The following is a 24,856-nucleotide window of genomic DNA, read 5'->3' as shown; positions in this document are numbered from 1 at the left end:
GACATGGAGACATAGAGATGATTGTCATGAAGGAAGAAGTTTATAGAAATAGGGGCATGACATGCCATGCAGGGGGGCACATGAGGAGGCACAAGGGTTAGGGGCAGGAAGACAGGGGAGAACGTGGGCAACAGTCTTTACTGTCGTTTACATGGGAAACGGAAGGCAAGGCAGGCTATGCAGACTCAGGAGCGGCTAGTTGGGATAATTTCAGCAGACCCTAGAGCACAGACACTGGCCCTGGTTGCCTGGTGCCGGACCCCATGGTGATGAGGGCACAGGGACATCCCCTTGATGGCAAGAGCTGGACAGAGGAGGTAGGTGGGAGGCCTGGGTTTGGGATTGTGGGGTTCGCATGTGGAAGACACACTCCCTGGGGAGTTGTTTGCTATCTCTAGGAATTAGCTAACCCTGGGACGGGCAGTCCCTTCCTGGTCAAGGAGGCCCCAGATGCCAGAGCGTCAAGAATACTGAAAATAAGAAATTAGAGTTGACTCGTGCGTAAGTTTTGTTCTGTTGAGCTTATGATTTTCTAGGGGGGAGTATTTTTGACTCTATAGGTAAGAACCAGTATTGCTGTTGACCTCATCTCTTATTTAGCAAATAAGCTTATAGTCTAGAAATACTGAATTTGATGCTATAAGAAATAAAAAGATGAATAAGTCATAGCCATGACTGACTTACGAGCTTACCAGAAATAAGACATTTATCCTGATAAGGACAAATAATTCAATAAGTGCTATGTGATTTATTTAAAAGGAGTTTTAATCACAGGGATAGACGAATAGACTAAGGGAATGGAGTATAAAATACATACTGGATCCACACAGGCACGGAGTCCTGATACACGAAAGAGACAGCATTCCAGGTCTGACAAGGGAAGAATGGACTGCCCCCACAAAGGCCTGCGGGACAATATTTAGCCACAGGGCAGAAAATGGGACAGATTCCCTACCTCCCACCTTGCCCACAGCCAGGTCCCTATGGATAAAATGCTTAAATGTGGAAAGGAAAACTTAAGAACTTTTGGAAGAAAATATCCTCTAAAAATATGTCTAAGACCTTGGGGTAGGGAAGGCTTTCTTAAATGGGATGGAAAAAAAAAAAAAAGCTAACCATAAGAAACGTGTCAGTCATTAATTCAACTTCAGCATAAGGAAAACTTTCTTTTCATTGTCAGAGAAACTTTAAGAACTCAGGGTTAGCAGAACGCTGCAGGTAAGGGCCAGCTCTGTTGCTCCTTCCAGGTGCCTGTCAATTGTCATTGGTCATTGCTCACTGGTCATATTCACAGCTGATTCTTGGCTCCCAGGACACTACATAGCAGGAGAGGAATAGTCAGTAAATACTTGAATCAGTGAATGAATAAGCTTTAAGCTGCAGGCTGTTGTTTGAGTTAGCTAAAAACAGCAGTGAAATTTTAACCTTTTTTGATCATAAAAAATATGTACGATTGAGTTTCCAAGTCTCTTGTTTAGTATATTTATTACAGCTCTGCCTCTAGATGTTGTTATCAAAATCCTTTGACCATTTCTGCTTTTAACTATAACTTCTGCTTTTAATTATCACTGTTACCTGCCACCAAAACCATTCACAGGAATGGTGTGTCAGCATCCTCTGCCGTTGCAGACATTTTTGGCATTTCCACCAGGCTTTGATCTATTTTGAAAACATAAAACTTTCTAAAGAAAAATAACGATGAGAAGTACCGTGGAGTTGCTTGCTCTCCTTTGTAATCTTTAACATGAATGTTGCGTGTGCCTGGGAAGCAGATGAGGAAGGAGAAAGAGGGTCAGACGGCAGTGACGGTCAGCAGAGTGCCAACCTGTGTCTTCTCCACTTTTAATCAAAAGTCTAGGCCTAATTTTTCTGGTCCCAGAACTAAGGTGTTTCTGTTGAGCCTTTGGTTTGTGCCTTTGGTTAAGTTTTCAACTCAAAAGGGAAGATCATTGGGCTTCCCTGGTGGTGCAGTGGTTGAGAGTCCGCCTGCCGATGCAGGGGACACGGGTTCGTGCCCCGGTCCGGGAAGATCCCACATGCTGCGGAGTGGCTGGGCCCGTGAGCCATGGCCGCTGAGCCTGTGCGTCCGGAGCCTGTGCTCCGCAACAGGAGAGGCCACAACAGTGAGAGGCCCGCGTACCGCAAAAAAAAAAAAAAAAAAGGAAAATCATTTCCAAAGCACCAGCTATGTTTCATCAACCCTCCACCAAACCTACACGAGACTGCTGCTGTGTGAAGCCGCCCTTGGGTCCTAAGTGCCTGTTTTACTGATTAGCAAGCCTTAACTCACGGCTAAAATCCCTTGCATGTTTGCAAAGTTCTGAACTTTAGATTGCTCCTGTATTAAAGTCCTGTATGTGTTGGGAGAAAGATGATATAACTTTTATTTGTTTGCAAGACTTCCTACTTTAACAACAACAAAAAAATGTTAATGTCTCTATAGCATTGAATAATAATGGAACAAAAAGATGCTAGGCTAGCATACTAGCTTGCTCATGAAAAAGAAAATGAACTAAGTGTTTGGTGTTTTTAAGGTGAACATGAAATTTTCAGAAATCTCTCAAATCCCGATTCTTAATTAAGTGCTGCTTCACTGAGGAACCATCTACATGCAAAATGTCAGCATCTGTTCTGTTGCTTATGCCATGCATGGAATAATTTTGGGTAAAAACATTTCAACTCATTAAAAAATTTTTTTCACAGTAATATTGAGCATGCAATCGTTTCAAATACCTCGAAAAGACTCCCTGTATTTTGATAATGTGATGGGGGATGCTACCTAGAATTTTATCATTGAGGAATACATTTTTCTGAGAGCAAAGCAGTATTGAAACAGATTCTTTTTTTGGAGGGGGGGATCCTTCCATAACTGAGAATGTGTTTGCTGGCAGGTAGCAGGGAGGTGTAGGTGATAAGACACCTGAACTCTGTTTACTTGGAGCTGTCACTCAAGGGAAGTCCCAGCCTGACTAGAAGGCTGGGGGCTAATCTCCAGCTCAGATGGCTGCATTTTGGGGGTGATGGTTGGGGATGGAGCAAAGCTCTAAGTCACTGAGTTCCCTTACTTTTTTCACCCCTCAAGGAATTAAAGACTCATGGATGAGAATTTTTCTCATTCTTGAGGAAAATACATGCTGTATCATGCTGCTTGTTCACTTGGGAGCTTAGGTTGGTTTGTAAGGTTCATTTGAAGCTTCAGCAAGCCTTCTTGGACTGTCAGATGCTACTGCACGCATTTTACAGAGTAAATGTGAGGGGGGCGAGCCTGTCTTCTGAGGTTTTGTAAAAGGCAGTCTGAGAGCCCAGAAGGGCCGTAGTCAGGCTTTTGCTGTCTGCAGGCACACTGTGTGGGACTCCGGCTCGGATTATCTGTGTCACCTCAGTTGATTGTGTGATACGGATGTGGGAAATACAGATGTGTTTTGCTCTAAGAAGGAACAGTGCTCCTGGATTTGGGAAGATCTGTCCATGACAACATGTACCATCCGTATCAAATCCTCTGTTTCAGGGTCTTGGCATCTTTCCATAACGAATATATTGATAATAAGCTGTCAGCAGCTGTCTCGGGCACAGTGCGGGAAGCGCACGGAGCCCGCCCTGGATTTGCCCTGGTCCCTCCTCCACCCACTCCTCCTGGTCCTTGCCGGCTCTGCTCATCCCTCTACTTGAGCTCCTTGCATCCGTAGACTGTGCTCCCATTTCTATGGTTAGGCCCCAGCAATATATGCACCCAAGATGATGCTCAGCGGTGGTTAATGGTTGCCACCGTGTCTGGGTGGGACACAGCTCTTTAAACCCCCTCCAAAGATTCGAAAGAGAAGCAAAGCAGAGGTGACTTAAACAGAAAGCCAAAAGTAAGATGTGAGAGATAAAAATCAAATAAATCAGCAGCTACAATAAAAATAAACAATTTAAACTTGCAATTCAATTCAGAAACTCTTGGGTTAGGTTGAAGACATAAAATCCAGCCATATGATGTTTACCAGAGGTACCCGTAATACATAATGTACAGGGAGATCCTAAGTAAATAAATAAACACATTGATACATGGGAAGAAAGGTGGACCAGGGGTGTAGCTCTGTGTGTGTCAGTCACGTAAACTTTAAAGCAGAAGTCATTTATTAGTGACAGCAATAATTCTGAATTTATATGAACTTCATAGCCTCCAGATATATGAAGCGAAATTTACACAATACAATTAATCTTGATTGAATGTAGATCTATATGTGTAAAATTGTTTGAACTTAATTTTAAAATACCTGAGATTTTTTTTTTCAAACACATGGAACATTTACAGAAATTGACCAGTTAGATCATTAAGCAAGCCTCAACAAACGTCCATGATTTGAAACTGTATTACATTCCATGAATATGATGAAAGACATTCAGAAGAACAAAAAGGAAAGAGAAGAAAACGACATTAAGAAGCTGAAACTGCATTTCAAATAAATTAAGTCCAAAAAGAAATCAAATTTTGAACTGGAAAATATTTCAAATTGACTACAGCGAAATGTAGCTGAGTACTGATATGGAGGAAAATATGTGGCCTTAGGTGTGTACACTAGAAGCAAAAAACACTAATTTATTCAATGTCTTATTCAAAAAATTAGGAAAAGAATGGCAGCAGAATAATATACAGAAGTTGACAAAAAAGGAACTAATAAAGCTAAGTACATAACATATACTAGAAAGCAATAGAGAAAACAAAGACCACTCTTTAAAGACATGAATAAAATAGACAAATAGGCAAGATAAATCAAGGAAAAAATATTGGGAGTGAAAAAGGGAACAGAGCTGCAAAAACAATATCAAATTAAAAAATAATACAATAGGTTAATTCTAATAGAGTTATTTAAAATTAAGAGGACAATTCCTAGCTTTACTGAAGCTTCAAATAAAAGAGAAACTGTCTTTTTCAACCTGTTTCAGACAGGTTGAAACTCTCCAGAGTTAATAATTTTTCACCCCAGAAAATTTCAAGAATTGGAACGCTGCTGACTCTAAAATTACAAAGGAAACTACGGGAAAGTGAGCACTTTTCCAACACAGAATTCTGTACCCAGCCAAACTATGAATTACAAGTCAGGGACCCAAGACTTTCAGACATGAGGACGTGCGCCTTCCTCAGGCAGCCACAGGAAGACGTGGTCCACTAAAGGCGAGAAGCAAGCAGAGAAATACCGTGTGCCGTTTGTGATTCTGGTCTTACAAAGAAGAAATGTAAACGTGTTCACACAAAAGCCTGTATGCAATTGTAGCTTTATTTATAATCACCAAAACCAGGAAACTCTCCAATGTCCTTCATCAGGTCAGTGGATAAACTATCATACCTGTGGATACACAACCCCGTGGATGAATCTCTCAAATAAACGCATTATGCTAAGTGAAAGGAACCAGACAGAAAAGCTGCTTGCTATAGGGTTCCATTTATCGGACATTCTGGAAACTGCAGGATGTAGGGACACTGTAGGGACAAAAAACAGCAGGGGTTGTCTGGAACAGAGGTTCGGGAAGGGGACTGACTGTGAAGGGGCACTTGTGGAGTGAAGGGGCTATTTCGTATCAATTATGGTGGCAGTGTGTGGTGACAGTTACACCATCGTATACCTTTCTTACAAGTCCTTGAATCCAAGGAGGGTAAAATTTATTATAAGCAAATTATATAACCCGCCCCATAAACAGCCACCACAAATGTCACTCCAGCCATGAGGCCTCCCCGGCCACCTTTTTTCATGGCCCTGTTCCCTACCTATCGTGCTCAAGTTCTCCTCCCCACCCCCCTGCTGCTTTATAAAGCCCTTCACAGGGTCTCCAGGAACTGTTCTGTCATCTCTGGGCTGTTGTCCTTTTAGTTGGAAAGGAGCAGAATCATCTAACCTTTCCTCATGGAGCCCACTTTTCTGTCCTTCTGTCCTTCCAAGTTGTCAGCCATTTCATACTTCATCTTATTTTACTCTGAACACGTAAATTTTCAAGCACAGGTAATTTGCATGACAGAAAAAAAGGCTGTAACAATGAAATCAAAATTGCATTTACAGGGTTAACACACATCTTTCCCCACAGATAGCAGCGAATGCCTTGCTGATGACTGTAGTATAATCGCTGGGGGGACCCTCACGGGTTGGCACCCAGACTCGGCCGCCGTGTTATGGCGAAGAATCTTGGGAATCCTCGGAGACGTGAATAATATCCAGTCACCCAAGATCCATGCCAGAGTGTTTGGCTATCTCTATGAACTCTGGTACAAGCTAGCGAAGGTAAGTCCTGCCATCACCTTTTATTCTAATACGGGAACATTGCCTTATCACTTGACATAAAAACTGTGTTGCACGTAACTTCTGAACAGAAGTTTAGATGCTTAGACAAAGTACATTTGACGATCCAAGAATAAATAATAATACTTACAGTTTGGTCATTTTATAAATGCCTAAGAGTTATTTCGTTTAATGTGCAAGTAGACTGTTACTCTAGGATATTAAAGAATGGGATATTATACACTAGTTTTAGTTACTCTCTTTATCAAGTGATACTGGTTTTATTGTACAAAATTGGAAGAATGTAGAAAAATGCTAAGAAGACAATCTCACCATCCACAGAGAAAACCAATATTAATATATAATCTTATTTCTGTGGATAAACATATTTTTATAAAAGAACTGTCTTAGAGTGCATACAATTTTCATTCTGGTTTTTGTTTTTGTTTACAACATACATTTTCCCCATGCTAGTACTTTTTTTTTTTTTTTTTCCAAAAACACAGTTCGTGTTTATACAGTATAACCTGTGAAACCATTCCTTATCATTTGGAGTTCAGGGAGGCCTCTCCAGGCATTAAGATTGAAGGAAAAACAACGCCCTTGTTTTGTATTAGATCTAAAACCACCACACAGTTCAAAAAGACAGTAGACCTCGTGATAAAAGAAACACTTGTAAATGTTGTAGCTTTTCACTCAACTTACAGAAATTTAATTGGGAGCAGCTGTTTGACCATGGAGCACGTTTCTGAAGTATCATTGGGATAAACTGTGTGTTGCCTTCCCTAAAAGTCTCCTCTTTGTGAATTAGATACGGGATAACCTAGCAATAAGCCTGGATAACCAGTCTTCTCCGTCTCCTCCCGCCTTGATCCCACCCCTCAGAATGTTTGCATCATGGCTATTTAAGGCAAGTGAACATGTGTTTATTCCTTTACTGTAATTTCCTCTTCCTTCCTAAATTGAGTTTAAAAAATGTAATTGCCCAAGACTGCATGTTTTGAGGACAGGCTGGATCTCACTCCAGCCAGCACATCCCACATCTCCATAAACAACTTTATGGAAAACTGAAAAGTAAGTGAATGGACAAAATGCATCTGCATCTGGAGTTGATTAAATCTCTAAACGTCTCCTTGGCAGGCGACAACGCTGCCCGATGCATATAAGGAAGGCAAACTCCAAGCCTACAAGCTGATCTGCGCCATGATGACCCGACGCCAGGACGTGCTGCCCAACTCGGACTTCCTGGTGCATTTTTACCTCGTCATGCACCTGGGACTAACCAGCGAGGACCAGGTATCTGGGACTCCGCCATCGCGGTGGCCTGTCGTTCGGAAAGTGCATGTCACTCTTTGCAGGTGAAATTGGGGTTTATGAAAGTACCTCCAAAATGTTGAAATCCTCATTAGTTCCGCGTCTTCTACACCCAGCAGCACCAGCGGCCTTTCAGAAATGTAAGTCTGACTTGTCTCACCGGAGCTGCTTCTCCCCACTGACTCTGCATTTCACCAGCCAAATTTGAATTTTACCCCTTGGCCTGTCCAGTTATGTATCATTTAACGTCTGCCTGTTGTCAGCCTCAAAAATACTTATCTCACCCACTTTTTGTTGGGGTTCTACATTAGCTATTGTATGAAGAAAATGATTTTGGTCATTTAAAAATGTTCGAAAGCTACTGTCTTAGGAGTTAGGATGTTTTTGTGAACAACCTCACCTATAGATTAGGGATCCTGACATCTCTTGATAAGGAGTCTCTCAAAGAAATGTGATTGGTAGTTAAGTTGAAACAGAAGGGCCAAAGGAGCCACTAGCAATCAGCCTGTAGCCCTCGGCCTTCCTCCCTCTGGAAGTCCCCTGGTGGTGGGCAGAGGACCTGGACCGGCAGGAACACTGACTTTTGACTTGCTGTCTGAATATCAAGCAGGCGAGTGAAGAGGTTGATTTGTGAAGCCTGAGGTTATTCTGGACACTATCTGGAGGATGGATTTAGAGATGTGACAGTGGTGGGGTAGAGTAGGAGGCTGGGCCTGGAGGTTAATTAGGAAGTGATTAAACAAATATAGATTTTTTTTTAAATGGCGAGAACTAAGATGGTAGCACTGGAGATGGGAAGAAGGAAAGGGAAAGGTTTAAGAGGTTTGAAGGCATTTAATTTTATCACTGAGTCTTCTTGACTGATTAGAGATTTGAGGAGTGTTTCAGAATTTACCCTTTAAATTGTAGATACTTACCAGTGAACTTGAATCATTCGTGAACTACCAAGTAGCCATCCTTTGTGTCTTTATTTGATGCTTTGAATATATGATGCAGACACACGGACCTTTTGATACATGGAAGAGGTCATTCTTTGGATTTGCCAGCCTTACCTTGGGCCCTGTTTAAAACTCTTGTAAAATATTCCCTGATAAACACTTCAAGCTTCAGTCACTGAACTTTTCTTCTGAAGTAATAGCCATTCTGTCCTACTGAGTTGTCTCTGTCATATTCGCTCCAATTCCAGCAGTGTGCAATGGACATCTGTAGAGCAGAGACTGGACTTAGATGCACAGGCTCGTTTATTTCCTAAACAAATGTAGAAATAGAGACACATAAGTAGACCTGTTTGTACTCCTTGCTCAGATATTTTGCAGCCATCATTGCGGACGGAAGCATGTTTTACAGAATGATGCAACTCAGGGCATGTGGAAGATTAAGGGGTAGAAATAGGGAAGAGAATTAACTCACAGATAATAATGAGATCCCTCAGTGACAGAACCAAGAGAGGAAGGTTTAGTTAACAACGCTGTACTTTAAAGCAGTATTTTGCTAAGATTTGCAGGAAAAACTTCTACTTGGAAATGATAATCAACTGTAGAATCTTCTTATTTAATAAAAACAAATTTGAAGTCAGAATTGGGAGATTGGGATTGACATACAGTAATATGTATAATAGATAACTAATAAGAACCTGCTGTATAAAAAATAAATTAAATTAAATTTAAAAAAAATTAGAAGTCAGCTGTAAGCAGTATTTCCAGAATGAGCTTTCCAGAAACTCACATAAGGAGGTGTGTTTAGAATCCTCTTTCTGTTTTAAATTGTGTTGTAGTGAAAATGAAACAATAAAATGAGATGAAATCTGTATAACATTTGAGTACCCAAAACATTATTTCAAAAATGGGATTTTGGGACATCCCTGGCAGTCCACTGGTTAAGATTTCGCCTTCCAATGCAGGGGGTGCGGGTTTGATCCCTGGTTGGGGAGCTAAGATCCCACATGCCTCATGGCCAAAAACCCAAAACTTAGAAAAAACAGAAGCAATATTGTAACAAATTAAATAAAGACCTAAACAATTTTTTTTTTAAAAAATGGGATTTTACAGTGTAGAAAAAGGAGTTTTCAAATTCTATACTTAAAATAATTTTCACGTTTAATGTATCCCTTATTTTTGGTCAAGTTTGATCTTTTGTAGTTCACTGTAAAATGTGTCAATCTTAAACGATGGCCCATTGCTAGCAGTAATCTCAACATTCAGACTTCTAAGAGAAAACGGGGATATCATAAATCTCTATTTTCTAATCAGCCTACTGTTTCGACCATTAGAAGCTTGAGTTGTTATGCGTTTCATAGAATTGACTGTTTTGCTTTAACCTTAACAATTATTGGTATATGTTTTAGAAGCCCTGACTGTCTGCCAAACAGAACTACTCTAAATAAACTTTATTCCTTTGCCAGAAGAAAATTACACAGAAGGCTTTCTAATGAAAGAAACTTTTCTCATTTAAGTAAGAAATGTCTCCGGTAATTAGTTTAACTTTTGGTCCACATGTCTAAACAGGTCATGGTGGTTGATCCAGAACTTACATGACTTCTGGAAACACATGTTATATTAATTATAAGAAAAGAAAGCATTTGCTCTAGAGAATAGAGTTAAATTCAATGTTTTAGTTGACGCACTGTGCACCTGCAACTCGGACCATCTCAGGGCTGTTTCCATCTTGTGAGAGTTTTCAAAGAGCTACACTTCTACGTAGTCTGGCACTAAAAGCCTTCGTTCCTGCAGAGAGAACCTTGTTAAAATGTTCCTTATTTTTTAATAAGTAATAGCAAATCATTTTTAGATTTTTAATATTTATAATTTTGTCTTCCAACAAAATCCAAAGTGAATTTCCTCCTTTGGCCTCTGGGTGGCACCCTTGTCTGCAGGACTCTCGGCTGCCTGGTTCATGGACCACACTGAGCCTTAGAACCGCTGGGAGACCCAGCGCTGTGGGAGCTCGGTGCTGTGGCCTGGCCGCTTTACAGATGCTTTCGTAGATCTGAGAGTAGCAAAATCATGCCAGTGGTGACTAATAAAGTGTTGAATTAGAAGTAAGATCTAAAATGTGAAATATCTTTATTCCAAACGTAAGAGTGCTCGTAGTAATTGAAGATTTCTTCTCGTTAAAAGAAAAAAATTGTAAAACAGGTATGATTGTGTTGTGTTACAATCATATAAAATCACAATTTCATCTAATATAATAGCAAATTAATTATTTAAATAAATAGTTATTTCTATATTTTAGAAAGTAATAATACGTATAGCAAACAGCCAGAATTCAAAATGTAGCATATTCCAAACCAACTGTTCTCAATGTTGCTTGGACCAGTTTTTTTTGTTTTGTTTTGTTTTGTTTTTTGCGGTACGCGGGCCCCTCACTGTTGTGGCCTCTCCCGTTGCGGAGCACAGGCTCCGGACGCGCAGGCTCAGCGGCCATGGCTCACGGGCCCAGCCGCTCCGCGGCATGTGGGATCTTCCCGGACCAGGGCACGAACCCGTGTCCCCTGCATCGGCAGGCGGACTCTCAACCACTGCGCCACCAGGGAAGCCCGATTGGACCAGTTTTAGCTATTCCAGTCACTCAACAATGTCATAGATAAAACAGGGGCCTTACCGAGTAGTATTTCCCACAGTACGTGTACAGTGGAAGTTTACAGTTTATTAGTATGATTGAGAAAACGCTTTGAAATGGCTTTATTCTTCCTTGACTGTGAGCTTTTAAAAATTTCATTCTGTTACTGATTTAGAAAATATTTAGGATCATAAAAACTTTCGGAAATAACTATAAATTATGAATAAGATTCAGGATGACGTGCAGGACTGCCCAGACTGCCTGTGAAGGGGTCTTCCAGCTGGCTTCATTCTGTCCTGCTGCTTTGTGTCTGGGCGGGGGACTGGGCAGGGGGGTGTACGGAGGGTCTTAATTTCCCCAGCACCCCAGCGCCAGACTGTGTGCTGGGAACTCATGATGTTGTCCCATCAATTCTTCTCTGCAGTTCAGTTAGATAAATATCACAACCTGCTGTATAAATAGCTAAGGCTCAAAAGGTATTGAGGACGTCTGCCCAGTGCCACACATGAAAAGGGCTGTGAGAATTCACAGGCAGCCCGGCTTATTCCACACGGTCTGCCTTGCCCATTGACTCACACCAAACAGATAAGCTCACCCGACTCACATTGTGCAAACAAACAGGCCCTGGTCGTATTCCTTCTCCTTCTTGTCTCCGCTGGGCTTTGGCCTCCGTCCTGCCCCACCTCCGAATCCTCCTTACCAGACTTTCCTCCCACCCCAGCCTGCAAACACCTTCCCCAGTGGCCCGCCCGGCTCCCCACTGCCTTCTGCTTCTCTTCCAAAGCTGTTCCCGGTTTCTCCTAATACTTAAGCAGCTTTTTCACCTCAGTCTCCCCCAAAATATTTGGACATGAAAGGATTTGGATTTATTAAATACAGGTCCTATTAATTTCATCGTTATTTAAAACATATGGAAAGATCAATATGTGTGAAATGGAAAAGGACAGCTGAGGAAAGAAATTTTATTTTTATGTTTCTGAGAACATATATCAAAGACTGGAAAGTTTTCTTTGCTTAAAATAAGTAAACTATTTTTTAACAATGACTTACAGATTTAATGTCTTAATGCGATTTGTCTGTTAAATACATCAAAGTTAAATTCACTTTTAAGTGCAAAGTTTACATCAATGCAAAATTATTGTTGCAAATTTGCATATAGAAATTTTGGGAAATGTGGGTCTATGTCGTTTTCATCTATGATGTTGTATTATCGTGACTTGCAACAAACCAAAAAGCACGAGGCCTCTCTCAGGTGGGGAAATAGGTTTTGTTCCACCCCGAGGTGACCGTCCAGCTACAGACTTGAGCCCTCACCATGTGAAGTCATGATACTGTCAGGTGACAGTTAAGAACGTGGGCTTCCAGAGATAAACCCATGCACCTATGGTCAACTAATCTATGACAAAGGAGGCAAGGATATAGAATGGAGAAAAGACAGTCTCTTCAATAAATGGTGCTGGGAAAACTGGACAGCTACATGTAAAAGAATGAAATTAGAACACTCCCTAACACCATACACAAAAATAAACTCAAAATGGATTGGAGACCTAAATGTAAGACAACACTATAAAACTCTTAGAGGAAAACATAGGAAGAACACTCTTTGACATAAATCACAGCAAGATCTTTTTTGATCCACCTTCTAGAGAAATGGAAATAAAAACAAAAATAAACAAATGGGACCTATTGAAACTTAAAAGCTTTTGCAAAGCAAAGGAAACTACAAACAAGACGAAAAGACAATCCTCAGAAAGGGAGAAAATATTTGCAAACAAATCAACGGACAAAGGATTAATCTCCAAAATATATAAACAGCTCATGCAGCTCAACATTAAAAAAAAAAAAAACAACCCAATCCAAAAAATGGGCAGAAGACCTAAATAGACATTTCTCCAAAGAAGACATACAGATGGCCAAGAAGCACATGAAAAGCTGCTCAACATCACTAATTATTAGAGAAATGCAAATCAAGACTACAATGAGGTATCACCTCACACCAGCTAGAATGGGCATCATCAGAAAATCTACAAACAACAAATGCGGGAGAGGGTGTGGAGAAAAGGGAACCCTCTTGCACTATTGGTGGGAATGAAAATTGATACAGCCACTATGGAGAACAGTATGGAGGTTCCTTAAAAAACTAAAAATAGAATTAACATATGACCCAGCAATCCCACTCCTGGGCATATACCCAGAGAAAACCATAATTCAGAAAGACACATGCACCCCAATGTTCATCGCAGCACTATTTACAATAGCCAGGCCATGGAAGCAACCTAAATGCCCATCAACAGATGAATGTTAAAGAAGATATGGTACATATATACAATGGAATATTACTCAGCCATAAAAAGGAACAAAATTGGGTCATTTGTAGAGACGTGGATGGACCTAGAGACTGTCATACAGAGTGACGTAAATCAGAAAGAGAAAAACAAATTCCGTATACTAACGCATATATGTGGAATCTAGAAAAATGGTACAGATGAACCGGTTTGCAGGTCAGAAATAGAAACACAGGTGTAGAGAACAAATGTATGGACACCAAGGGGGGAAAGTGACAGGGGGGTGGTGGTGTGATGAACTGGGAGATTGGGATTGACATATGTATAAAATGGATAACTAATAAGAACCTGCTCTTTAAAAATAAATAAATAAAATTAAAAAAAAAAAAAAAAGAGCCTGGGCTTTGAGCCTTTCTGAGCACCAGGCTTGGTGTCCCTCTGATGAGCCAGGTGATCTGACCTCACTGTGCCTGGGCTCCCTTATCTGCAAATGTAGGTAATTAGAGTGCCGCCTTGGAGGGCCGTCGGGAGACTTTGAGGGGGCAGAGCGTGTAACGCACTCAGTTCAGGGCCTGGATGCGACAGCGCTCAGTGAGCACAAGGCCTCGCAGTGACACTGAGGACAGGGATGGGACAGCAGCCCCTCGACCAACCAAGCCCGTTTTATTTTTCCGATATCTTAGGGTGTTGATGTTTTTCCCCTTCCCCATATATTTTCTTACTTTTAAACATAACAATTTGAGTAAAAAAATGTAACTAGGCATCGTGGAATCTCAGACCATGAGGAGAAGTAACCCCTCCCCCTGCCATGGGTCAGACACAAGGAATGACATCTCCAGTTACCCTTTTGTGACTCGGTCGTTTCTTGTGTGTCCTTGGCTGTTGGCTCCGCTTCCACCTGCTCCCCGCCCCAGGCAGCGTGCCCTCTGTGGGATGGATGCCGGAAAGCTGGACCCTTGCGGCCCAGTCGACATCCAGCCAGGTTCCGGCCCAGCAGGGTCCCCAGTGTGGCTCTGGACAGCGGGCGGGGGCGAGACAGTTGTGCTGGGGCTGCTGCTCGGGCACCTGCGTCACTGGCAGCCGAGACCCCGTGGGAACCACTCCCGGTGGCTGGGTGCCTGGATGTGCAGGGTTCCCGAGTGGGTCCTCCAGCATCCTGTGAACCCTCTAACACCCTGGTAGAAACCCCCCTCATCTCAGTCACAGCGAGGGGAATCTGTCGTCTGCAAGTAAGGACCTGGCTTTACCAGTGATGCCCTGCAAGGCACCGGTGGTACGGGTTCCACACGGCTCCATGTTTCAGGTGCTAAAGGCACTTGCAGCATTTCTTGTTTTCCCCTTTAATTTGTTTTGTAGCCAAGAATATTTAACTTGTTTTAGGAACATTTTGCTCTCACTCAACTTTACATTTCAATTCAACTTTTCATTCGACTTCATATTTTAATGAACCTTTTCCCCACCAATGTTAAAGAAAACATAATTCTAAACATCACGTATAGAGTGATATTCTATCACAGAAGTCAAAGTAGTTTGTGATTTTCTTAGCGGATGTTACAGCCTCCTCTCATGAGGTATATGATGGAATAATATAATAATAAACATACATTTGTAAAAAGATCCCAAGGGGGCCCTCAGTGAGCATAAGACTCCGCGGTGAGCCATGAAAGCAAGGTGCAGGGGTGACACTCATAAGTTGGCCATACCTGACTCTTTTAATAACCCCAGACAGCCTGTATCATGCAGTGATGCGTAATAATTGCATCACCTTTTCTCAGACAGAGAGTTGTTCTTTGCTGGAAATTTAGATATAACTAGAACCATGTATGTTAGATATACATAAATTTATAAATATATTTAAGGCTAAACATAAATGAGCATTCAGCTTCAGAAAAAGTGAAGAATTACATGTCCAATTAAGGACCTGATTTGTCTCCTATCCAAGGAAATAATTCTAATACATCTCTGAAGTACTTCTGTACAGTGAGTGATTTTTACCAAGGTTTGAATTCATGGGATTTTAATTCAATGCTAGCAGGACAAAGTGCATATTTATAAATTTAAAGGTCCAACTGATATTTAGAGGATTAAATAATAACCTTAATGTGTATCAGGAGAGGAACTTTAGAAGTCTACCTTAAAAGCTTTACTGAAATACAATTTTTAAAAACTGTAGGGTTGTACAATGAGTAAAAAAAAGACTAATTCCAGGCCTTATTCCTAAGGTTTTTAAGAATGGGGAAATGTATATTCCAAGACTTCAGGATATCCTATGGCTTCAGAATATATTCAACTTTGACTTTAATGGAGGACAAGCCTCGTACTGGCAACTCACAGACCTGGGCACTAGATTCAGCTCTGTCCCCTGCCGACCATGGGGACCTTGCCTGACCACAGGTGGTCAAGTGGATGAGATGGACTGGAGGACCTCGGAGGCCCTCTCTTGAGCATTATTGGGTCCTCTGATTTATTGTTAGGCATTTTATTATTAGGGTCACATTGTCCTTTCCCAAATACAGTAAAAACTTGAATAATCTTTTCCTGTTGAATATTTTTCCCCACCACAATAAAGATCTAGTCCAGTTCTGAGGGCATATCCAGTGGTATGAGACCCACAAATAATGAGTATCCGTGATATCCATCCACTTGTGAAAAGGGCCAAGTGAGTGACACACACACACTGTAGGGAGGGAACTGTGCTCAACACCCCTCGAGCTCAGTTGGCTTGAAGGCAGCTCACAGGGGAGATGGGATTTGAGTAGGATTTTCAACGATGGTTAGGATGACAGGAAGCAGGGTGGGATTTCACGGGCTGTGTTCAAGGAACAATGACCAGAGTGGTTTTGATTTAGTGCCACATACGTATGTGGACATAATGCATGGACGAGGATCCAGGAAGCACTGGAGAGAGCCTTGGTTCAGAGCCATGTTCGTCCCACAGATAATGGGGAGCTGAGCACAACACTCAACACGACCAAAAGGCATGTTAAGAAGTTTAAGGCACAGTGGTTCTGTGGGACGGATTAGGGTTAGGAGAGAGTGATGGCAACAGGCATAGAAAGGGACCAGGTAACACGGGCCCAACAAGGGTTTGTGTGTGTGTGTGAGAATTTATTTATGTGTGTGTATACCTGTCTGTGTGCATATATATATACTTGTGTGCATGTGCGTTTTGTGTATTCTGTGTGTGGAATATCGTGGACCAGTGGGGTGTCGGACTGAGTGGTAAGTGCCCCGAGAAGACAAGGTCTCCTGACACTATTCTCATGATCTCTCAAAACATACGTTGGTTCAGAAAGGCAAGGTGATGAATTGAGAAAAGGTGAGGGCAGGGTAGGATGGGACCCCCTCCTCAGCATGGACATCGCAGCACCAGGGCAGGCTCCACAGGTGTGTCAGGATACAGCCAGGGGTGTCCCCAAAGAATTCTCGCCTGTTGGGAAGTAGACATGTACGGGAAAGATTTCCAGGCACATTTTCTCTCCACGTAAGAGAACGTGTTCTCTAATCCTGTCGGAATTCAGATGGATGATGTGCAAACTGTAGATTTATTTACAGTTATTAAACTAGAACTTCTAAAAGTCTCAGTTATTTTGTGTTATGTTAGCCAGTTTTGCTACTGTTTGGTTTTGAAAGTAATTAGACACTTAAAAACAAACTCTCTTATTTTTCTAAAAATATAATTCCTATTAGTTTGAATTTACTTTAGTCAAATTACATGATCTTTTATTGAAATAAGAGTTTACTGTAGCAATAAACAAACCTTTCAAGTTTGACTTAGGTTTGACGGAAGAAGACCGTATTATAAGGATAGGCAGTGTATGTCAGTCCTCTCTTGACATGTATCGTTAAGTGAATAATAATTCTTATCATGTGCTTGTTGTACAAACTCAGAGTGATGAAATGTAGCCTGTATCATAGAGTTAGTCTTCTATCATCAAGTAACATCCACTGGTTCCTGAGTGTTTCCCCAGAAGGTTTCGTGAGAATGGACAAGCCATAGATTAGTCAAGTTTCATCAAAGATTTTATTATAACTTTGTTCAGCTCTCAGTGGCCATGGAGACTTAAGATAGATGACTGCACCAAAATAACAGGCTGGAGAGCTTTTTCCTTTTCTTTTCAGTTGTAAAACCAGTAATTATTTTCATTAAGCTGCAGACCAAGCCCACTGACACCTAAGTAAGGAAAGTGGAAATATGTGAAAGGTAACAGATGGCGGAGACTTCGGTTATGAGGGTAACACGTGTGCAGCGAACTTGTTCCACAGCTTTAAAAGGTGTAAGGTGATAGCATGGGGGGTGGCCCGGAGAGGAGAAGTCCACCGGAGAGGCGGACACTAGAGTTTTGTTTGATTTCCCTTTCGGAGCTGAAGATGTCAAGACTTTCTTTCAAGTAAATGCTATCAGTGAAGGATACGAGTTATCTCTATTTAGCCATCAGAGTCTAATGAGCACGTACTGCGTGAAATACATTAAATAAAAATGCAATATAATAGCAACTCAATATATGTGAAAAATTAAAAGATTTTATTCCTACTAAATACACTTACCATGTAATGTATAAGCTGGCCTGCATTTTTCAGCGGAGAAAACGTTCTTTGGCCCTGAAGTCTCTCTGGAAGAGACTCTGCTGTGGTCTCTTGCAGCCCAAGTCACCAGAATCTTCCTTCGGAGACTCTTCCCAGACAGAGTGGGCACTCCATCAATGTGTCAATTGACGGAGCGTCGAAGGACTAACAGGAGAGCTCCTTAACCCACATGCGTCCCGGGGAGGAGCGGTGACCGTGGCAGCTGAGCTGGACCTTTCGGTTGAGCTTTCGGCTCCGTCAGTTTCAAAGCAGGCGTTGACCTTGCGCAATGGGGAGCTCACCCACATTGATGGGAGAACAGTGATTCCTGAGATGCGTGGGGACTCCGGGGACATTGGGCGTGTCTGGAGACGTTCTGTTTGTCACAGTGGGCGGGGGCTGCACTGGCATCTAGTGGGTAGAGCCTGGGGATGTCACACACCCTAAGGCACCCAGGACCACAGCAGAGACTTCACAGCCTGAAGTGTCAGCAGTGCTGAGGTTGGGAAACCCTGTCCTCGAAGAGAAGTTGTTCAGGTGCCACCAGGCCCTGTGAATTAACCCACAAAGCTTGGCAGCCATCAGAGGATGAAAGGCAGCTCTCAGTGTAACCAAGGACGTGAAAGCACACGAAGGTTTAACCAGGGAGACTAAAGCAAGAGAGGCAAGTGTTTTAGGTTGAACTGTATGGAAATTGCCAACATGAGACTGTTTCTCCAAAAAGGGGGGTGCAGTTTCCTACGGTTGAGCTGGTAAAGTTCCCCATTTATTTAGTTTTTCATTAATTAATTAATTTATATTTGGCTGTGTTGGGTCTTCGTTGCGGTGCACGGGCTTCTCATTGCAGTGGCTTCTCTCGTTGCAAGCATGGGCTCTAGGCATGCAGGCTTCAGTAGTTGTGGCACGTGGGCTTCAGTAGTTATGGCTCGCGGGCTTTAGAGCGCAGGCTCAGTAGTTGCGGTGCACGGGCTTAGCTGCTTCACGGCATGTGGGATCTTCCCGGACCAGGGCTCGAACCTGTGTCCCCTGCCTTGGCAGATGGATTCTTAACCACTGTGCCATCAGGGAAGCCCCCCCATTTATTTTTTACTTTGAAGAAGTACAACATGGAGTGAGCTGATTAATTCAGAGTCAACGAAAAATATCTGCAATGTGTTTTGCCCAGAGCCCAGTCTGAATGAGGGGTGGCGCTGCAGGCGTGAGTGGAGGGGCTGGGGGCTCAGTGGGGTCCTCTGCTCACCCACGCAGGCCACCCGGGAGCCGACAGGGAACAGGTGACCAGAGCGCAGACTGCGTGGCGCAGAGTCAGCCCACAGGCACAGATGATCGCTCTCTCCAAATGTCTGGGGCCCCAGTTCCGTCAGGGCAGGTGGCCGATTTGGGGTTTGCAAGCCTCTCACACTCTGGGGAGTCTTTCCAAGGCCACCTGGCCTGGCCGCCACACGGGCAGCCTGGGGAGAGGGACGTCCACTGTGGAGCTTGAGCCCTGACCTTGCGTGTAGGTCCCTGTTTCCTTGCGTCGGTGACCACACGGGCTTTTCTAGCTTGAGGTTCTTGTCCTGTGAAGTGGGGTCCTTACGACTCTCTCAGGGGCCTTGGAAAAGTGAGCACGGTGAGGCTCTGGTGCTGGATGGCAGAAGGGGTTCCCTGTGGCTGGAATATCGCTTGTTGACCTAGAAGATCATCTTTTCCCATTTAGAATTTGACAAAGATTTTTAAGAAAATTCACATTTTTTCTTTAGGCAGAAAAGAAATCAGAGGTCGAGAAAGAGATGGTTTCTACCATTTCAAGTACTAAATGGTTACTTCCCGCGAGGAATGCTTTAACTCCCATTTGGAAGGGAGTGATTTTTGAATGTAAGAGATTTTCAGTCATGACTGTCATTTATGATCCATCAGGGTTGGGTTTGGATACGATGAAATAACATCAAGAAGAGCATTTTAAACGGCAAGTTTTGTTTCTTTGAGAAAGTGCTCTCCTTGTGGGGAATAATCTCTTTTTGTCTGTTGATTTCTTTTTAACACATAACAATAAGTGGCAGGGTAATAATTGCAGATTGTTCAGCTATTAACGCTATTTACTGGAACACATTTCAGAGAGAACATTGTTTTCTGAAGACAATCAACAACAGTTTTCTTTTGTTCTTCCATGGAAAAATATCCTTTGGTAGGTATATGTGGGCTAGAGGAATATTAACACGAGAGACCCTTTTAGTAATAAGACATTAAAATAAAATACCTACCTTTTTTTTTTTTTCCCCTTCCCTTACTTGAGCCTTGGGTTGAGTGTGTGCAGTGTGGTGCTCCTGTCAAGACCCAGTGCCTTTGTGTCACCCATTTGCCTCCCCTCCTGGGTCCCCCTGGAGTACTGGCTGTTCCCCAGAAGATCCCTGTGCTCTTGGTCTGGCCTCACTCTCAACGGTACATCACTGTTCCCTGCCTCTTAGAGGACATTGCTGGGAGGCGGGGGCCCTGCTTTACTCTGCCTCAGACCCCTCAGAGAGGCTGCCGTGTACCTTCAAGCCCAGTGTGCACTGGAGAAATTTGTCAACTTACTGTTAGCTGTTTCTGTCTGGAATTATCAGAATGACTTGGCTTTCATTTCAGACTCTTTTTTTAATGAATAGATTTTTAATCCAGTCTACTTCAAGTCAATTTTCAATCAATCCTTCAAAAATTAATATTTTAATGAGATTACGATTCAAAATGCTGCTGTAATTTAATAATAGCCATGATGTATGGGGCTTTAGAATTTACAAAATGCTTTCTCTTCGTACATTAATTTTTAAATGTTGATCGGGTATTCCTGGAATTTGAAGCGATGAGTCCTGTGTCGACTCCTTAGAGGTCAGTTAATTATTCCGGGTGGCCTGATTCCCTCCCGTTCTGCTCTGCTGGGATTTGTGCCAAATGGTCTCCGTCGCAGGATGGACAGCCGGGCTGGGTCTCAGGGTCGCTGATACTGCTTCTTTGTCAGTGGTCCTGGCCTGAGGTTTCTTCAGAATCGGGTTGACGGAGCTGGCTCGTCTGGTGATTTTTCTCTCAAATCTCAGCTATTCTTGGGAGCTCTATGTCCAGAAGGAGTAGCAGTTGTACTTCTGTTGCCCAAGCGGAAACCGAAAATGGTACCAATTTGGACAGCTCTTGTCCTCTGTCCAACGCTGGCGGGATGGTCTGTAGGCTCCCGGAATTGAATGACCACCGGGTTTCCTCTTTTTTTTTTTTTTAACAGAACACAAAAATGTTGAAAGCCTCATTTGTGCTCCTATGTGCATGTGGAATAATTTTACTTTTAAGGAAGCAAATTAAAGAAACATGCATTTTGTGTTATCATAGAATGAAAAGAGTGAGTAATCATCACATTCCAAAGTTTTTTTATTTTCTGGTGTGAGAACACACCAGAAGACATGGAAGCTCCAACAGAAATAGTTTTTCGTCTTTAACTTGTTCCTGGCCATGGGCTGGGAGACAGACAGCAGATCTCAGCAGCACCAGGCGGGCCTGAGAACCAGGCATCTCGTCTCCAGCAGGTGAGGAGGGGGTGGGGGTAGACGCACTGGACGCTGGGCTTTAACAGCGTCAGAAGCCCTGGGTCTTGCAAGCAGAGTTGAAGCTACAGGTAAATGAACACAGAAGCCACAGCTGTTGTAGCTTCTCTGCATTTTCAGGGAAAAATACAAATCTCGATTTCTTGTTGCAACCCTAGGCAATTTCTTGGTGTCTTTCCACCGAATATTTCCAACCACCCGCTCCCCACACCCGTGCCTGTGCACGCGCACACACGCACAGAGTTCGTTTCTAGCAGTTTCCTAGGAAGAATGCTTGGCAAAGTCTCCTTCTTATTCAGAAGGTCGTACTCTCTGAGCCGGTTCCATCCTGTGACTGCACTTCCGTGCCAGTCAGGGCTGCATGTCTACTGTATACATTCCAGAAGCACATTTTTAAGCCACAGCAGCCATTTGTTGATTTCACTTGAAAGTATAGCTTTAAAAATACATGTGCGTTTTTCGGCGATTCGTGGGCAAAGTGAATGAGTTGAAAGAATAATCTGCACTGGAGAGCCCTGCACGTGGTGCTGTGCTCCACGTGTGAGTCTCGCTGCTTACGGGTGTCCACTGGTGCCTCATGGACCACAGGCTCACAGTTTCTCTTCCAGTAAAGACAAGGAGCGCACCTGGATTTGTGTCCAAACCTTGGGCCCTTTCTGGCCTTGATCGACCTCCTACTCCATGTCTGTGAAATGGAAAGATCGAATGATGACCTTTTAGATCTTCTCTAAGTTTTTATGGTCCCAAAGGAACAAGGTAAACACACTGCCACCCAGATTCATTAGAGATGTGTTTTCCCTCCTGGATTTCTGTACTTTGTCCTAAGATAACAGGAGTGTGGGTTGGGTTCTAGTGGGTCCCAGCGTGAGGGTGAGGAACTATTCTGCTTGGCATCAGGGGGGATGTCGATTATACCTGCCCTGCACCTTTGCCACGGCCTTGGGTGGTGCCTGAGTGTGTTAAGCCTATGGTTTCCTCCAAGAATTTCTTTTCAGTATCCTAAGAAGAATATATTTCTAGCTGATGTAGTCCTGAGACAGGATGAACAGTGAATCTGGGAACAGTATGGCTGCCCGACTCTTTGGTATCTACATGAATTAGACGTGTGCATGGTTCACTCAATGGGGTAATTACTACCTTAATGATTCTGTAGGTACTCGCGTGATTAGGCGCCGTCTGTACGTTGCTAACCATCTTGTTATTGATGATGCCGTGACTCCCTACTTCTGCTTCCGCTGCAGAACATGGTCAGAGCTGTAGAGGATGGGGCAGAGGAGACAGTGGAGAGACCTGATTCAGTTTGGCCTCTTCTGAAACGAGCAGCCAGTTGCCGCAGAGAAAGCAGAGTTTAGTATCCTCCAGCCCCCTCCTGTACCCCACCCCCGTCCCCTGGTAAATTCTTGGAAGGCACAGATGCCTTTCTACGCAGACTTGGCTGTCAGGGGCGGTGGACCCTCTTCCAGAGTATGGAGTCCATGTCCGGCGAGCTGAGCGCGTGGTCTGTGCGCACGCGAGTCTAACGCAGCCTCCAGGCCGCCCCCCCACCAAGCCCCCGCCACTTACCAGCAGCAGCTCCTTGAAGCCCTCACTTGCTAAAGTCTCGTCGCGAGGGGTTAATCACTGCTCTGGAGCATCTGCACCAGCCTCATTAGGCCGGCCTGTTGTGCAAACTGTCATGTTTCAGATTTGAAGCTTATCAGGGTCACGGCTAAGACAGTCCTTACAGAGGCAGGTCGAGGCATCTCCAGGGCCTGGGGCAGCGGGGGGCGGGTGGCAGCTGGCAAGTCACTTCTGTCTATGACCCTGTGACAGTGTCCCTCGTCTTGTGGAATCATAAATGTGCCAGGATTTCCTGATGGGTTTGCCACCTCCCTGCCTGTCTCCCCTAGATCGTGGTGACAGCGCACAATTCTATGAATACGTTAAAAACTACCAAGCTGTACACTTTAAAGCGTGAATTTTATTAAAGGTAAATTACATCTAAAGCTTTTACAAATAACAAAAAGAAAAAGAAGCAGTTATGACAACGCAGTAACATATCAACTCCAGTATCAGATAAAATTCATATAGTGTTTCTTAAAATCAGTTAACCAATCAGTCTCCCCCTTTTCCTGAAGCAGTCAGTCTTCATCAGTTTAAAGGCGAGCTGAGTTTTTCTTCACAGATGAGGGATTAATTGTAGAACAATCATAAAAAAATATTTGAGGCTCTCCTTTAGGGCTTGAGGGTTGCAGTGATTTTCTCTGCCATCTGCCCGCTTGTTCTGTCACTGATCCCATGCACAAGGTCAAAGCAGCAGCTCCTGCGACCCTCAGAAGTTTGTTTTGTGTTTGTCACTCCCTCCTTTGCATGCTGCCATGTCTTCTCCGGAGCATTCCTCATGGCGAGAAGTGCGAGGTGATTTTGTTTCTCCAGCTGCAGAACCCAATTACTCTGTCCTGTCATATTTCTTCCGGCCTTGGTAACAAAGTTACACCCAGAGAAGTAACATTTGTCCAGCATGTATAAAAATCTCCGCCTTTTCTCCAAACGGATTACACCACACTTAGCCTTTTGAACAGAGACTGTCGCAGGTACCACGTATGCCTTGGCCCAGACTTGAAAGTAATTTTTACGCTTGTCCTGCTATGTTTTTATTTCCAGTGACTTTTCTGGAAGGGCAGTGCCTGTGACATGATCTGTTGTGCTTTTCTTAAGGGCTATAATCATAAAGCCTTTCTTTTTATCAACAAAAACCCCTCCCTGAACCAGTGTAGAGCCTGGACAGGCCAGGTCGCAGCTCATGCTGTGTAGAGGAGGTCTGTGCTGCTTCTGAAGGAGCAGAGACCCAGCAGCAGAAGAGAGAACACCAGGCCTTGGACTTGGAGGGCTCTTCAGATCTGTCCTTCCTGTAACTAAGACTTTTTTGCCACTCAGCATATCTGAGCCTCGCCAATAAGGCGATAACTGATACTTACAAATTTGTCTTCGAGGTCCTGCAGGATCACGTCTGCCTATTTAATTGTTAAAGAAAGCTTCAGTTATATCCAGGGGTAGTGTTAAAAGTATCCCTCTGCCCTCACATCTTCTGCTAATTAGTAATTCCACTTGGGTGTGGAATGAACGGGATCTTTCTATTAACTAGATTAATGGGATAACCAGATCCGAACAGTCCCCATCTTCCCAAACAAAAGAACTTCCTGTAGAATATTCTAGATACAAGGTATCTTCTGAAAAATAGCAATGAAATCATTAATTGTTTAACATTTTCGTTTTCTTCAAAGTGAAAGGAGGAGTCCAGTGACTTTGCACACAGGGGTTCTATTTCTGAACAATTCCGTTTGGCCTCCTG

At 43.2% G+C, this 24,856-nt stretch overlaps 1 protein-coding gene across 6 annotated transcripts in view; it reads left to right on the top strand.

Annotated features, from left to right (window-relative positions):
* RALGAPA2 (Ral GTPase activating protein catalytic subunit alpha 2) overlaps positions 1–24,856 on the top strand; it is a 282,048-nt gene that overhangs the window by 120,924 nt on the left and 136,268 nt on the right. For all 6 annotated transcript variants that reach the window (XR_010935102.1, XM_067707375.1, XM_067707374.1 and 3 more), the window contains 3 exons: positions 6,064–6,257; positions 7,066–7,164; positions 7,395–7,550. Coding sequence is in view for 5 of the 6 variants with exons in the window: in XM_067707375.1 (XP_067563476.1) it covers positions 6,064–6,257; positions 7,066–7,164; positions 7,395–7,550 (449 nt within the window). In the remaining variant the exon portion in view is untranslated. The remainder of the gene's footprint in view (positions 1–6,063; positions 6,258–7,065; positions 7,165–7,394; positions 7,551–24,856) is intronic.

This window comes from Pseudorca crassidens, chromosome 15, assembly GCF_039906515.1.
Source record: "Pseudorca crassidens isolate mPseCra1 chromosome 15, mPseCra1.hap1, whole genome shotgun sequence".
In the NCBI taxonomy this organism is placed as follows: domain Eukaryota; kingdom Metazoa; phylum Chordata; class Mammalia; order Artiodactyla; family Delphinidae; genus Pseudorca; species Pseudorca crassidens.
The sequence above is the reverse complement of the archived record's forward strand: the minus strand, read 5'-3'. Positions and strand labels throughout refer to the sequence as shown.